Consider the following 14,724-nt stretch of genomic DNA (forward strand, 5'->3'; position numbering starts at 1 on the left):
TCAAACCTGAAACTTTTAAAAGGCATATACAATCTTAAAATGTAAACTACTCTCCCCTCTTTTCTCTCTTTTCAGTGGTTGAAGCTTACATTAAATCATTCTTCAGTGATAAGCATTTAAAGAAAGGGAGAAATAATTAGAAGTTTAGGACTAGCTACTCTGACCATAAGTTAGCAGGTATTTCTGTATTATTCTTGGGGGAAAGATAGCTGACTTGTGGCATACCAGAATGCAAATATATTTTCTCTTACCTAGACCCCTCAATCATAGGTATTAGTACTAGGAGAATTGCCTACATTATGTGGTATTCTACTAGAAGCCAAAAATGTAGAAAGGGTTTCTTCCCCCTAATATTACTTTCAGTTTTGAATTAATTTCCCTTAATTCAGAAACTGCATTAAATTCTTCATTCTGCTTTTATTTTGTGTTGTTCATTGGTTCATTGCTTGCAGATTAATGACAAAGCCCTCTGCTGTGTATCCAAATACATCTTTTATGTGCATTGTTTTTCTGGTGCTTTGTACACTGTAGCATTTGATCTGTAAGAATTATATTTTAAGTGGTTCAGAAAGTCCCTGTGAGAGAAGTGTGAATTGTTGTTCACAGCGTAGTTGAATCTTTTAACTTTTAAATCTTTCATCAGTACCTCTCCTTCTCATCTTTTGTAGTACGCGTGGTAAGAGTTGACCTCAACTACCTCCAGCATCTTGTGTATGTCCCTAAAGAATTACCTGAGAAATTCCCTCCTATAGTTTGGGACTTGGTTGAATTTGGGATTGCTTGTTTGTATTTGCTTGGTTTAATTCACATGTTGTTCCCTTAGATGAAAGTTCTGTTAACAGACCATCATCTATAGAAACACTGGCTGTTTGAGTTCACTGTGTTTCTCTTTAATGCAATAGTTTAATATAGGAGGTTTTTTTCCTATAAAATAATGTGCAGAAATCTAAGATTTGAATATTTACTTTCGACAGGGAATCACTGAACTAAATATAAGTACTTCCAATTTTCCTCTTAAGACTTTTTTATTTGAGAGAGAGCCTCACTAGTTAAGGAAACTTTGAAGGTTTGTAAGGTCTTTCTATACACCTTTGAAAATTATTTTAGAAAAATGTACCAAATATGATGTAGAGGTTTAAGAAAAAGATATTCTGGCCTTTTGCTTTTTGTCATACAGGAGAAACTTACAGAGAAAATGGAGGAAAAAACCTGGGCACTAGAGCAGTGTAAACTAGAGATGAATTCTCTGCCTATGTTAAAGATGACCCAGAGGGAAATGTGAATTTCAACAGGAATTTCAGCCCCTGGAATTTAGGTTTAGGGAAGAGGGATTCTCAATCCATTTTGCTTTATTGCCGTTTGTGACCATCTGTGTATTTGTAACATCATTCATGATCTCCTTTTAATGATAACTGTCTAAGATTATACTCTGTATGACTTTGTTTTCTAGGCTTCGGGAGCAAGTTCTGCTTGAACCTAGCTGATCGTTATGGAACCCCATTGACATTCCAAAACAATATATACACATAACTATGTATTTGTGTGTGTGGGTGTGTGTATATATGTATATGTATGTGTGTATATATATGTATACGTATATACACACACACACATAATCAGCCAAAATCAGAGAAAAGGAACAGGGATTTAATACCTTTTTTATGCTTATTTTTGTCAAACATGTACTCCTTTCATACGGGTGGCTTTTACAAGGCAACTGCCATCATTTAATGTTTTCAATTGTAATTGTCTTAATGGAAATGTTAAGATTCATATCTGATTAACATTTTTAATAACTTAGAGGAGATTTTAACTTTAGTTATTTAAATTAGGTAAAATTATTGTACTGAATCCTCTGTCTAAAGTTTATTCAGGGGTGATTTCCCTGATGTGTGCATAAAATCAAGACCTTATTTTACTGATGCATAAGTCCTAGTGGGATGAGACTAGGCATATGCTTTCAGGTTAATAAGGACTTAGTCCAATCAGTTTTCCCCAATCAAAGAAGCCATGTCATTTTCCTTTTAGAAACATACAAGTGGACCCAATTTGGGCATTTTTCATAATAGCTCATGCATTTGTCAGCCAACATTAAAAAGTAACCAACTCCTCAGGTATTTGTAGTTTACCCTAATGCTTCTATAAAGAGAGTAGGTAAAAAAGAAAAGGGTAGATAATCTTTCTTATGCAAACTTTTTTCTTACATTTTGTCTTTCTTTCTTTTGATGTTAGTAGCATCCTCCACACATTCGTGTGCCTGATTTGAAAGGAAGCTGGGGCACCCAGCAAGTTTAGCCTTTAAGTTTCTGTGTATCGATTTGCAAAGTAAATAATGCTGGGAGGAATAAAAAAGGGAGAACACAAAGCGTTGAAAATTCCAGTGCTTGGGCTTCTGCTTCAGAGGAGCCCTAGTGGCTTAGAGCTAAACGGCCGGCCGTTTTATTCAAATGCTTGCTGTAAAATCTTAAAAACATACTGGCAGGTGCTCCTCTTCTTGGCAATTCACTGAGTATCCAGAATTCTACAATGTTTAACTGAAGAATTGGTTAACGTTTTGATCCTCAAGTGTTGAACGTTCTTTGTGTTTGGGGATGGGTTTTGGGTTTGGGGGGGTTTTTTTAATTCCTGAAGCTTACCAGATATGAATGGCTAATATTCCATTGTTCTGCTTATTGTAATGGTGAATGCTTTAAGAAAAAAAAGTGTAATTTGCTAAGAATAATTCATGATCTGTTTATGCGATAACTCCTTTTTGTTACAATTTTTTTAAAAAAAGCTATTTTTGTTAATGTAAAGTAAATATTTCAGAGCAGATTTTTTAAACTTATTGCACTAAATACAGGCTCTGTACAAAAAAAAAAAAAGAAAAGCCTCAGCATTTTATCATTCCATGGAAGGAGAATCTTTTGAAAGAAAGCATTGCCTCCTACCAGAATTAGAAAATGAATTAGACCGGTATTATGGAAATGCATACAATTAATGTCACTAGGGCTTAATAAGCAGCTGTTTGCTAATGTGCTTCCTTTCAAAGGGTTGGACCTTTAAATTGCTGCAAAAGGTAAATTGTATTTTTTTTTAAGTATCTGTGTTCTTTAGCTAGGCTAAAATTTGCTAAATGCCTTGGTTTCTTTTCAAAGCTCGTAATATTTCTGATTTTTCAGAATATTTGCAATAAGAGTCTGAAATTAAAAAAAAAAAAAAGAAACAAGAGCTCATGTCTTGGCAAGATCACAGAAAAGAACATTATGAGAGTAGCTAATTGAAACAATAATTCTCCAGAAGTTAACATCTAACATCTGATGTCACTAAACGGTATCATTGTACTCTTTTATATCATTTGAAATGGAATAAATATAATCATGTAACTAATCATCATCCAAATAGGTGAGAGAGCAAATCATGTAAGAAAATTCAGCATACCTTCTGTTTCATAGCCACACAGATTATGGACATTAAGAAACATTGGGAACTAAATTTAGGGTTGGCAAGAGTCTAGAAGATGGGTATCAAAACAGAAGACATTCCAGGCGCTAGTTATTTTAGGAGGTGTCCCTCCAAAGTGACCTGCTGGAAGTCTTGAATTTGGAAATTAGGTTCTGCTCGCTTGGACATCCCAGCACCATGGACTCTTGCTGCTCCCTGTTCCGTATGCTCGCAATCTCAGCTATTTGGAAGCCACCAGGAATGCTTTCTAATTATCATTTGCAACTAGAACTGTAATCAGAAAGAAATTTTGTATTTTTGTATAACTGGATTGTGTGCCATTTTATATAACAGGTCCTGTTTTACAAATAAATTTTGTTTTACTAACATTGTGTTTAGAAATTATGATCTATGTGTAACCATGTCATTTGTGTTCCAGATTAATTGCTAGCCTGTTTCCTCTTCAGTGAATGTGTGTGCCATACAGGTATATATGCAGATGTGCATATATTATTATAAACAGGCATAATATTACACAGGCACACACAGAGAGATATTTGATTTATAAAATATCACTCTCCCATGAGCGTCATTCCTTGAGGCATTTTAGAAAGACTCACAGAGGCTTTTTAGCAATATCTGAATGTTTTGAGGTTATGTTTGGATAGCCCTGCTGCCGCTTTCATTCATCACGAGTCATTCCTCAGCTAGCTCTGGGCTGCCTTACTGCTATTTTGCTCCCTGCCTCCATCTCTGCTCAAGTGAGAAGAATAGATGAAGAACAAAAATTATCTGTGGAATGTGGTTACCTGAATACTTTTATAAACCACTGACTCTGTGTTACGGTTTTTGTCTTTTTCTGTGGTGTATCTTCAAAAGCGTGTTAAGAACGCCTGTTTCCAGAGTTGTAGTTAGCATCCTCTCTCGTCAAGGGTGATCACAGTGAGAAGAGAATCATAATCTTTGCTGCCATCAGAAAATTCAGGCTCTGGTGCCTGATTCAAACTTTCTGGGCTCCTGCCTGAAGAGTAAGCTCTGCTGTATATGATAGGGGAGGGAAAAGGTTATATTTCAGTATAAATCCGAGAGACCCATCTTCTATGGGAGGCTTACCAGTACATTAGGTAAACATGAGGAATTTAGCTAGAGCACTGAGATTGTATAATCCTTGCACGGATTGAGCACAGCTCAAAGCAGGTTGTTCCTTTAAACCATTTAATGCAGTGTTTAGTGTTTAAGGATTAGAGCTTTTATCCTATCCTATTGCATAATTAAGTCCTAAGTTACTGCAATTTAAGTAGCTTAACTGTATGTTGGTCCCTCAACTTTTTCCATAATGGTTGAGGAGGGGGCACTCACAGAGTCTATTTAAAAGTTATGTGGCAAATAAGTTTTCCCTTTGTACAGATGCTCCCTGACTCATTTTTTTCTTCTTTCAGCGAAAGGCATTAAGCTGCCAGTTCCCAATACCACTGATCTTGGTCTGCCAAGGGCTCTGTTATCTTCCAGGGCAGTTTCAGGATTTCACCCCACTAGAGGGTAGTGAGGAGATGACTCCTTCCTATATTGTGGTCCTGAACTGCTTGAAACCAGAGTAAGGCTCCTCCCACCCTCTCCCTTAAAAAACCTATGGAAACTACAGGTACCTAATATTCATGAGGCCGTATTAATGCCCCTAAAGCCCTGACCGTTTCCACCAAGCACCACCACTAGCTAATAAAGACCACTGAAAGGCCTTCAATGTAGAATTCTGGGGTCATTTCCAAAACTCGAGTTGATAGTTATGGTGACCTGAATGTTTTATTTTATTTTTGATCAGTAACCTCACTTGAATTTTTGGAGTTTCCAATAGCCTTAACATAACCTCTGAGACATTTCCTTCAGAAAGGTCTTTATAAGGTTTTACCTTTCAATAAGTTCTCTACTGCTTTTTTCTTCTTTTTTTACTATTACTTAAAAAAATAAAAATGAAATCCCCAGAGTATGGAGGCTTATCAGTGTACCTGCCACAGTTAATTTCTGTATTCTCTTCTTATATTCCATCTGACAAATGAAAAGTGCACTATAATGGCTTGCCTAGAGTTGTTAAGATGTGGTCTGTGGATATATATTAGAAAATTGTGAGTTCATAAGTAAATGCATAAAGCAGAGCTTGTGTATTATATATTCACAATGTAGAATGCCTTTTGCTTTAAATGCATATTCATGTATCTTTGTGTGCTAAGGAATACATGTTGGCCCATTTGAAAAGTAGTCTTTCTTCATAGACAGTGGCTGCTTTTAGAATTAGCTCATCTTTTTTCATGGCACACAGCCCAAATTGTGAAAAAGCAGAATCCTTGAATGTGCCAAGAAAAAATAAAGCTGGCAAACTTAGAAAACAAAATAAAAAGCATGTTGTATACACTTAAAATTTTTAAATAGCATGCTTTCCCCCCTTCATGTTTCATAAATTTGAGTCAAATTCATATTCTCCCAAGTTTTAATTAAGAGGGAAATTTTAATCCAAGATTTAAATCTTTGAAGATATCTTTCTTATAAAAAAACTTCAATACAAAGTTTTTAAACTTGAGAATTTCTGTGGAAAACCTTTTCTATGGAAATATTACAGTACCCTCTCTTCCTCCCCATATCCTTTTTATATGTGTAAAAAAAAGACAAATTGTGCTTCCATTTCAATATCACAGGAACAGTTATCACTTTTCTAAATTAGATAAGAAGGATTTAAGTTTGGTATTTTCTAAAGGAATTCATTAGTAAATTTGTAAAGAAGACATGCAGTCGTTAGGGACACAAATATTAGGCTATTTTATTCAGTTTTGATACTCAGTTTTACAGCATGAATGATTTCCTGAGAAATAACATTGTAGACAAGGGAATTCAGAATAGTAAATCTTTCAAATAACTCATAGTCTAGTCAAGATCTAGCTGAACATCAAAAGATTGTAATTTCCAAATGTTTCAGAAATCTCTCACTTTTATTTGCTATCAAAAGCACGGAGCTTCCCAGGTGGCACTAGAGGTAAGGATCCCGCCTGCCAATACAGGTAGACATAAGAGACACGAGTTTGATTCCTGCGTTGGGAAGATACCCTGGAGGAGGGCATGGCAACCCACTCCAGTTATTCTTGCCTGGAGAATCCCATGGACAGAGGAGCTTGGTAGGCTATGGTCCATAGGGTCACAAAGAGTCACACACGACTGAAGTGACTTGGCATGCATGCATTCAAAAGCAGGTTTGTAATCTTTTGCGGGGACCAAGGGGCCCTTTGAGAAGGTTATGAAAGCATGAATTATCTTTCTCTCAAAGTCTCATAGCCTATCTATGAATATTTAAAATACTGGTAGAATTTCAGGACCCTCAGACTGCGAGCCTCCACCTGACCTCCTTAGAGCCTAATGAACACAAGTCAGAGGCTACTCTAAAGTTGGTTTGTGTTTTGAAATGAAGTAGTGATTAGGCCTCCAGTGAAGATACTTTTAAGGTGGTGCTTACCAATTTCAGACCTGGAATCATCCTTTTTTTAATTGAAGTATAGTTGATTTACAATGTTGTGTTAATTTCTGCTGTACAATAAAGTGATTCAGATATAAATATTTTTAAAAATTCTTTTCCATTATGGTTTATCATAGGATACTGAATATAGTTCTCTGATACAGTAGGACCTTGTTGTTTGGAATCATCTTTTATATAGCTTGAAAACTTTAATTTAGTACCAGGTTTGAAAGTAGAAACCACAGCAATGTGAATGAAAAACAGGACGACCAACACTGAATCTCCAAGATTTCTTTCCTTGAAAGTGTGAGGATGTCTGTGTCCTGGGATGAATTTTTGGCAAGGTACCAAATTATTTACAATGGACAAGAAAATCCAAAAGGAAATAAATAGGAAATCTCTATAATTATCCATCTACCAAAACAATAGATTCTTTAACATTGTCGCTCGGATGTGACATTTATGGCATAGTGTTAACAGTAGATCTCTATCTAAAAATATATCTCAGTCAACATGACTGAGAACATTTGAAGGCAATACATTAGAAACCTCACTGTAGTTCATAGTTGACAACAATTTTTAGTGGCAGATGCTGGGGGGAGAAAGTCAAAGGTTGTTTTTCTCCAAGCATTGAATTGGCGGAGGTGGGGGAGGTGTTTCCTCCCATTTTGAGTGGTTTCCAGTCACCACTAGAGCAGACTTGGACCACTGCCAGTGGTCCCACATTCACTTCACATTCACTTCACCTTCCTTCATTAGAATTTCTGCACATTACCCCCTTACAGTTATCCCCTTGGGCTTTCCTGATAGCTCAGTTGGTAAAGAATCTGCCTGCAATGCAGGAGACCCCTGTTCGATTCCTGGGTCAGGAAGATCCCCTGGAGAAAGAATATAGGCTACCCACTCCAGCATTCTTGGGCTTCCCATGTGGCTCAGCTGGTAAAGAATCCTCCTGCAATGTGGGAGACCTGGGCTTGATCCCTGAGTTGGGAAGATCCCCTGGAGAAGGAAAAGGCTACCCACTCCAGTATACTAGCCTGGAGAATTCCATGGACTGCATAGTCCATGGGGTTGCGAAGAGTTGGACATGACTGAGCGACTTTCACTTCACCCCCTTACTATTAAGAGTGCTGGAGGGTCCTCTGGGCCCTTGAAAAAGCAGGCAGACATCCTTAAAAGAGTCTGAAAATTATTCTAAGATTTGATTCCAGTGGTCATGACTTACAGTCAGACATCAAATATTACCTGTAATTTCAAGCTGAAGAAAGCAATGGAAATGTCACAACTGACTGGTGAAGAAAATAGAAGTCAGGGACTTTGCCGATTGTCCAATGGTAAGACTGCATTTCCAATGCAAGGGCCATGGGTTTGATTCCTGGTTGGGGAACTAAGGTCCCGCTTGCCTGGGGTGCAGGCAAAAACTAAAAAAGAAGTCAACTCCCTTCCCCATCCCATACCCCTAGAAGAGCTCTACTGAAACTTCCACAATAGTAAAGAGAGAGACCACAGATGGAAGTTCCCATATTGGGTGGAAAAGGGCCTAAGTCCAATGTAAGTATCCACATTTGATAACGCCTTTTTGTCATACAAGTGTGTGACAAGAGGAACGTCCTGACGTTTGCCTAGGAATCTGATCCACCCATCTCATCAACTCAGAGATTGGAGTTAGTTATTTTTTGAGGAAGATGTGTTAAACCATCCTATGTGATTAAGCATTGAAAAGACTTGAAAATGAATGGGCACAGGACTGGAGTGAACTTCCTACCAGCATCCTGCAGACCATTCTACCTGCCGCTAGAAAATGTGAGCACTTCCATCATTTACCATGTTGATCATTAGGCCAGAATTTTTTTCAAAAATCATATGAAGTAATTTAGAGGAATGAAACAATGCTAGGACAGCTTTGAAACTGATGATTGAAGACAGAGACTGCTGAGTACATTTTCCCCATCCTCTGGGTTCTAGTAGTTCTCAGAACTTTCTGGCCCTCTTGTTTTGGCCAATTTTGATTTTTAAAGACATCAGAGGGAGAAAGTTACCTTTCTTCCATTATGTCGCATTAGTACTACTAGACTATGGTGGTGTTGAGGTTGTCTTGATTTCTGCCATCCTATGAAAGAAGCTGGGAGCCCATAATGAAGTTTCAGTTATATTGCCTCAGAATATCCTTGATCACTGAGTGCATGTCTGTTAGATCTTATACCCAGTGAAATTAATTCAGTGGGCTGTTGGCTGATCTGGTTTGTTACAGCTAACGAAAGAGTGGGGAGAAAAGTGTGGAGGGTACCTAACAAAATGACAGGGACTCTGGGAAAACAACCAAAGACAAAAGCATATCTTCTGAAGACCAAAGGTCCAACAAAGTACTTTGTAGCACAGCCTTTCTGAACTCCTAAGTTAGAACAGTCTCCTAGAATAAAGCAGCAAAGTTTGAAAGATCAGTCAGTGCTAAGGGACCTACCACCTACTCTTCATCTCTCAGACTCTGAGTCTCACGTCCACTGTCAGATCCTGCTCAGTGTATGGGGTGATTTGAGCAGAACAGGCCCATCAGTGTGATTCAGTGTCTCACTGCTTTGTAATCCACCATGAGAAGTATGTTGTGGTGCCACATATTTCTCAATCTGATGCCTTTTTTGTCTTTTTGGTTTTGTTTTGCCATTTGCATTCCTATTTCATAGTGTCACAATGAATTTTTGTATCATGTTTGGTCTTTGTCCACTACAAACTGTAGGATCACAGTTAAGCCTTCCATGAATTCCCTGGTTTGGTATCTTTTACCTTAGCATTATTTTGAATTTTTTCCCCCTTATTATATTTCCTTATTACAGTGCCACTACACTGTATTCCGGTGGGGAAATAAACATGTAGGTGCTTGAACATGCCCCACGGACACGGCCGTAGCCCTGTAGTATTTGTGGCTGTCGTTCTTGACACAGTACAGACTTTACAGAGAGTTGCGCTCTCAGAGGACTTTAAAAACATGTATATTAAGCAATTAACTTTCTGGAGTTATCAAATCTTGCTGGGAAATTAACTTCCACGAGCTCTGAATTGGATGGAATTCCATCTGGCTTCAGAGTACAATGAGACAATATGAAATGGAGCTTTGAAATGTTTTCCTTGTGCAGAAGTATGATCTAGAAGCAAAAGTGCTGATCTAATGCTAAGTTTTCTGTGTACTAACTCAGTTGCCAGAATTATAATGAAAACTGTATTTTAGTCTAACAAATGTATAGAATTTTTTATGTAATAAATAAAATTTTATAGGAAATAATGTCCTTGTCTGCTGTGTCGTAACACTTTCCCATGCCCAGAGTCGTGACGGATAGTGTAGAGGAGAAAAAATAATTGTTCTCCCTACCTTTCTGAGTTCTTAGCTAAGATTCTATAATGGAAAACAGGTTAACAAGAGGAAAACGCACAGAAGTTTATTAACATGTACACCTCATGTATATATGTGAGATACCCAGGGAAAAATAAGTAATAGTGGCTTAGAATTCAAATTAAATACCAGCCTAATAGGGAAAGGAGAGAAAGGATGCAGGCCTTTTAGGGGAGAGTAAATGATTTTTAGGAAAGATGAACAGGCCCTTAGAAGAATAGATGGGAGGCATGATAGCTTGTGACAAAGTGTGTCTGGGTGTGGTGTCGACTTCTCGTCTGTTCTGTGATAAGAGTCAGTCTTCCCTGACTGATGAAACTCCTGAGAAAGGGATTTATGACATTTGTGTTCTTTTTAGAGAATCTGTCTAGGGAGATAAGGAGAGTTCAGAGAATGCCTCGGCCTGCATTTGCTGTTTTTCAAGTGCCTACAGCTCAAAATAATCAATATAACAAAGCAGCATTTTCACGAAAATGGCATGTCTTGAACTTCTGCAGTCATACTTTGGGGTGGCATATTCTGCTAACTCGGCAATACAACGTGATTGTGGGCAACATCTTGTTTTCAAATTAGGTCAATATACTGCAAGGCTGCTCTGGAATTCCCCAGCTATTTCTTTCCAGTGTGTCTCAGCATGTTCTAGGATCCCTGAAGTATGAAACATAAATGTAAATATACTAAGTTAAACCTAATTTCCAAAGTACGAAGTTCAGCCATTGCCTGGCCAGCCTTCCTAGCTGGAGTCTGAGTCACTCTGAGTACAAAGTCTGAGTACGAAGGTTGGAACTGAATTCAATCACCAGGCAGAATGGAAAAGCCTGTTAGATAACGTTTGTCATGGAAAACACTTGTTGTACTTGGTACAGTGCCCTGCACATAAATCGAAGCCTGGTGCTAAGTTGGTGAGTTGGTACAACTATGTTTTGCCAAAATTTAGGCAATAGCTGTGCCCCCATTGATGTTTGGAAAAAATCAAGCTTGTTTAAAACTAATCATATTTTAAATGATACTGGAGACTTCTGAGAGGGTGTTTTTAAGTGGAAGGTTTTTTAACAGTACTGATAAATCCAATGTAATTTTGGATTTGTCTCCAGAGGCTGCTGTACAGACTGCTTTTCATTAGCAAATGTTGAGTAACCCCCAGATCATAGGCCTGGTTGTTGATCTCTACCACCTTGCCAAAAGGAGTTGTCATAGAACCTTGGTGAAGAGTCCTCAAATACTCCCAAGTGTTTGAGATACTGAAGAATGTTAGCCATTCTGTATTGTTCATTCTCTTTTGGGGGGCAGTAGTCTTGAAGCAGATTTGCACAATTCCTAGTTATATTGACTAGCTAGTGATTAAAGAGTCTGTGAAAAACCTCACATCTCCTGAAAGGTACCCAGAAATCTTTTCTGTTTGGCTATGAGAAGTATAATCTTTATTCAATCTCAAATTTTAGAAAATAAATAAAAATCTAGAGGGTCTCTTTTAGGAGGCACACTGCTTGTGCACTCTAAAGGAATATATAAGCTGTGACTGAAATTTCAGCTTCAAATAGTGCTCAAAGCTCCCGGAGGTGTTGAAATGTTCAGAAAGAACCCAGAGTCCTATGAGGCCCTTTGAAGGTGAAAGTGTTAGTCGCTCAGTTGTGTCCAACTCTTGCGACTCCATGGACTGTAGCAGCCAGTCTTCTCTGTCCATTGAATTCTTCAGGCAAGAATACTGGAGTGTGTAGCCATACCCTTCTGCAGGAGATCTTCCTGAGCCAGAATCGCAACCCAGGTCTCCCACACTGTAGGCAGATGTTTTACCATCTAAGCCACCAGGGAAGCCTCATGAGGCCCTTTGACCTATTTTTGTCCAGGTGCTGTGGAACTAACCGACAAGGCCAGGCCTCTTCACATTATTATTTTTAGTTGTTGCACGTATCAGTGAAGGTGAGGAATAGTTTGTGTCTTTAATTTGATTTTGTGCCTTCTTTACTCTCCAAATCCTGAGAAAAATAATTTTAGAAGATGTACCTAGGTTACATTTAGGCTTCCAGAAAATGCAAAGCTAAGCTCTTAGACCATTTCCTGGGCTTATCAGCAATTTCAGTAGGCGTCTTAAAGCTCTCTAGGTAGTTATAAGCTCCCTGGCCAGGTATGTCAGACCAGAGAGGTGACAGTAAGGAATTGCCTTCAAGGCAAAGCAAAAGGGCTTTCACTCAACCAAACTCACACTGTAACCTCACACTTGGAGACAGGATATTAGGGGTTTGTGTTTGATCTGTTCTATCTGCCAGAAGGGATTCTTGCAGCTGACAACAAAAAACAATTTTAATATGAAAATTTAGAAAAAAAAATTTTTTTTTAATGCATGTGAAAATTGAGAAAAGGAGATTAGCTGTATGAAAAACCCTAGACTGTCCATAAGATTAACTCCAGATTTTCTGTCAGTCTTGTGAGGACAACAAGAAAGGTACATAGTTTTAAATCTCTAATAAAAGGAAACATTAAATAGAACTTCAGTGGGAGAAACCAGGTAGGTACTAAAAATATTCTGATCTTTAATGACTTGAAGTGATGTCTACAATATAGTCAATGAAAAAGGGCATAAAGCAATATTTATAGCATGCTCTCATTTATATAAAATCAATATGTTTATATATCTTTAAATGACTGAGGATATAATAGATGCTCTCTTAAACAATTTTTCTAGGCATTGCTTGTTGATTGGTTAATTGAAAAATCTGGTAAGGAGGAAAGTCATTATAAAAGAAATGTTTTTTAAACTACAAAAAGTAAATCATTGGCCAAGCTTTGACATAAGTATTAGTTCTATATATGACACTTTAAGTCTTCTGAAGTTGTCTATTGTCTTTTTCTTTTGGCAGCATTAAACATACCAATAATGTAAACCACCAAAAAAAAATGTAATAATGTGAAATATTGGTTTCTTTAAAATGGATCAATAATTTAGAGATGCTGAATAATGCAGCAAGCTGAGTATAGACTGCTAGGTTTTTATTTCTTTCCAATGTTTATAATTCTCATGCATACTTAACTCAAGAGTTGTAGTTTTAGTATCTTTATAGAGTCTTTCCAATAGGGCTTCCCTGGTGGCTCAGATGGTAAAGAATCTGCCTGCAATGTGGGAGACTAGGTTTGATCCTTGGGTCAGGAAGATCCCCTGGAGAAGGGAGTGGTAACCCATTCCAGTACTCTTGCCTGGAGAATACCATGGACAGAGGAGCCTAGTGGAAGTCGAACATGACTGAGTGACTTGCACTTGCATAGAGTCTTGCCAAAGCATTTGCCTTAGCTTTCATAGAAATTACTCTCTTCACACTCATTGTTTTTTATCATATATGTAATATTTTACTAATCATACCATTTCAATAACCACAGCACATGGCATAATGTGTTGAAATAAACATACCCGACTCTTGCTAGACACGGTCCACTGATGCTGAGAAGAGCACATAGGCTCTTCTCCTGGACCATTCAGTCTGCTATGGACATTAGCCAGCATATTCTACAGAGGACTAGAGGGCGTTAGCTAATCTGGAAATATGGTTAAGTGAGAGTCAGCTAGCACTCTTTTTACATCAAAATGAGAACAATGATTATCTCTGGCATGTGACATTACAGTAATTTAATTTTTTCTTTGCTTATCTGTATTTAAATCTTTAAAATATTCCTCTATAGTTCTTTACCAGTGAACTAAAATGAACTGGAATGGATTAATTTAATTCATATAACCATTATATCTACTACTGTAGGCAAGAATCCTTTAGAAGAAATGGAGTAGCCATCAGAATCAACAAGAGAGTCCAGAATGCAGTTCTTGGGTGCAGTCTCAAAAATGACAGAATGGTCTATGTTCGTTTCCAAGGCAAACCATTCAATATTGCGGTAATCCAAGTCTATGCCCCAACCACTAGTGCCAAAGAGGCTGAAGTTGAAGGGTTCTACGATGACCTACAAGACCTTCTAGAACTAACACCAAAAAAGATATCCTTTTCATCATAGCAGACTGGAATGCAAAAGTAGGAAGTCAAGAGATACCTGGAGTAACAAGCCAGTTTGGCCTTGGAGTACAATGAAGCAGGGCAAAGGCTAACAGTTTCCCCAAGAGAATGCACTGGTCACAGCAAACACCCTCTTTCAACAACACAAGAGATGACTCTACACATGGATGTCATCAGTTGGTCAATACCAAAATCAGATGGATTATATTCTTTGCAGATGAAGATGGAGAAGCTCTATTCAGTCAGCAAAAACAAGACCGGGAGTTGACTGTGGCTCAGATCATGAACTCCTTATTGCCAAATTCTGACTTAAATTGAAGAAAGTAGGGAAAACCACAGGCCACTCAGGTATGACCTAAATCAAATCCCTTATGATTATACAGTGGAAGTGACAAATAGATTCAAGGAATTAGATCTGATAGACA

At 37.8% G+C, this 14,724-nt stretch overlaps 1 protein-coding gene across 2 annotated transcripts in view; it reads left to right on the top strand.

Moving 5' to 3' along the window:
- Positions 1-14,724, top strand: part of SLC44A1 (solute carrier family 44 member 1) — a 212,851-nt gene that overhangs the window by 159,754 nt on the left and 38,373 nt on the right. The window contains exon 16 of one of the 2 annotated variants that reach the window (XM_043452948.1): positions 1,451-3,810. The exons of the other annotated variant lie outside the window; for it this stretch is intronic. Within the exon in view, the coding sequence (XP_043308883.1) occupies positions 1,451-1,474 (24 nt within the window). The 3' untranslated portion in view covers positions 1,475-3,810. Of the gene's footprint in view, positions 1-1,450; positions 3,811-14,724 lie in introns of those variants that run through there. 2 annotated transcript variants of the gene reach the window in all.

This window comes from Cervus canadensis, chromosome 30 (genome assembly GCF_019320065.1).
Source record: "Cervus canadensis isolate Bull #8, Minnesota chromosome 30, ASM1932006v1, whole genome shotgun sequence".
Taxonomy (NCBI): Eukaryota; Metazoa; Chordata; class Mammalia; order Artiodactyla; family Cervidae; genus Cervus; species Cervus canadensis.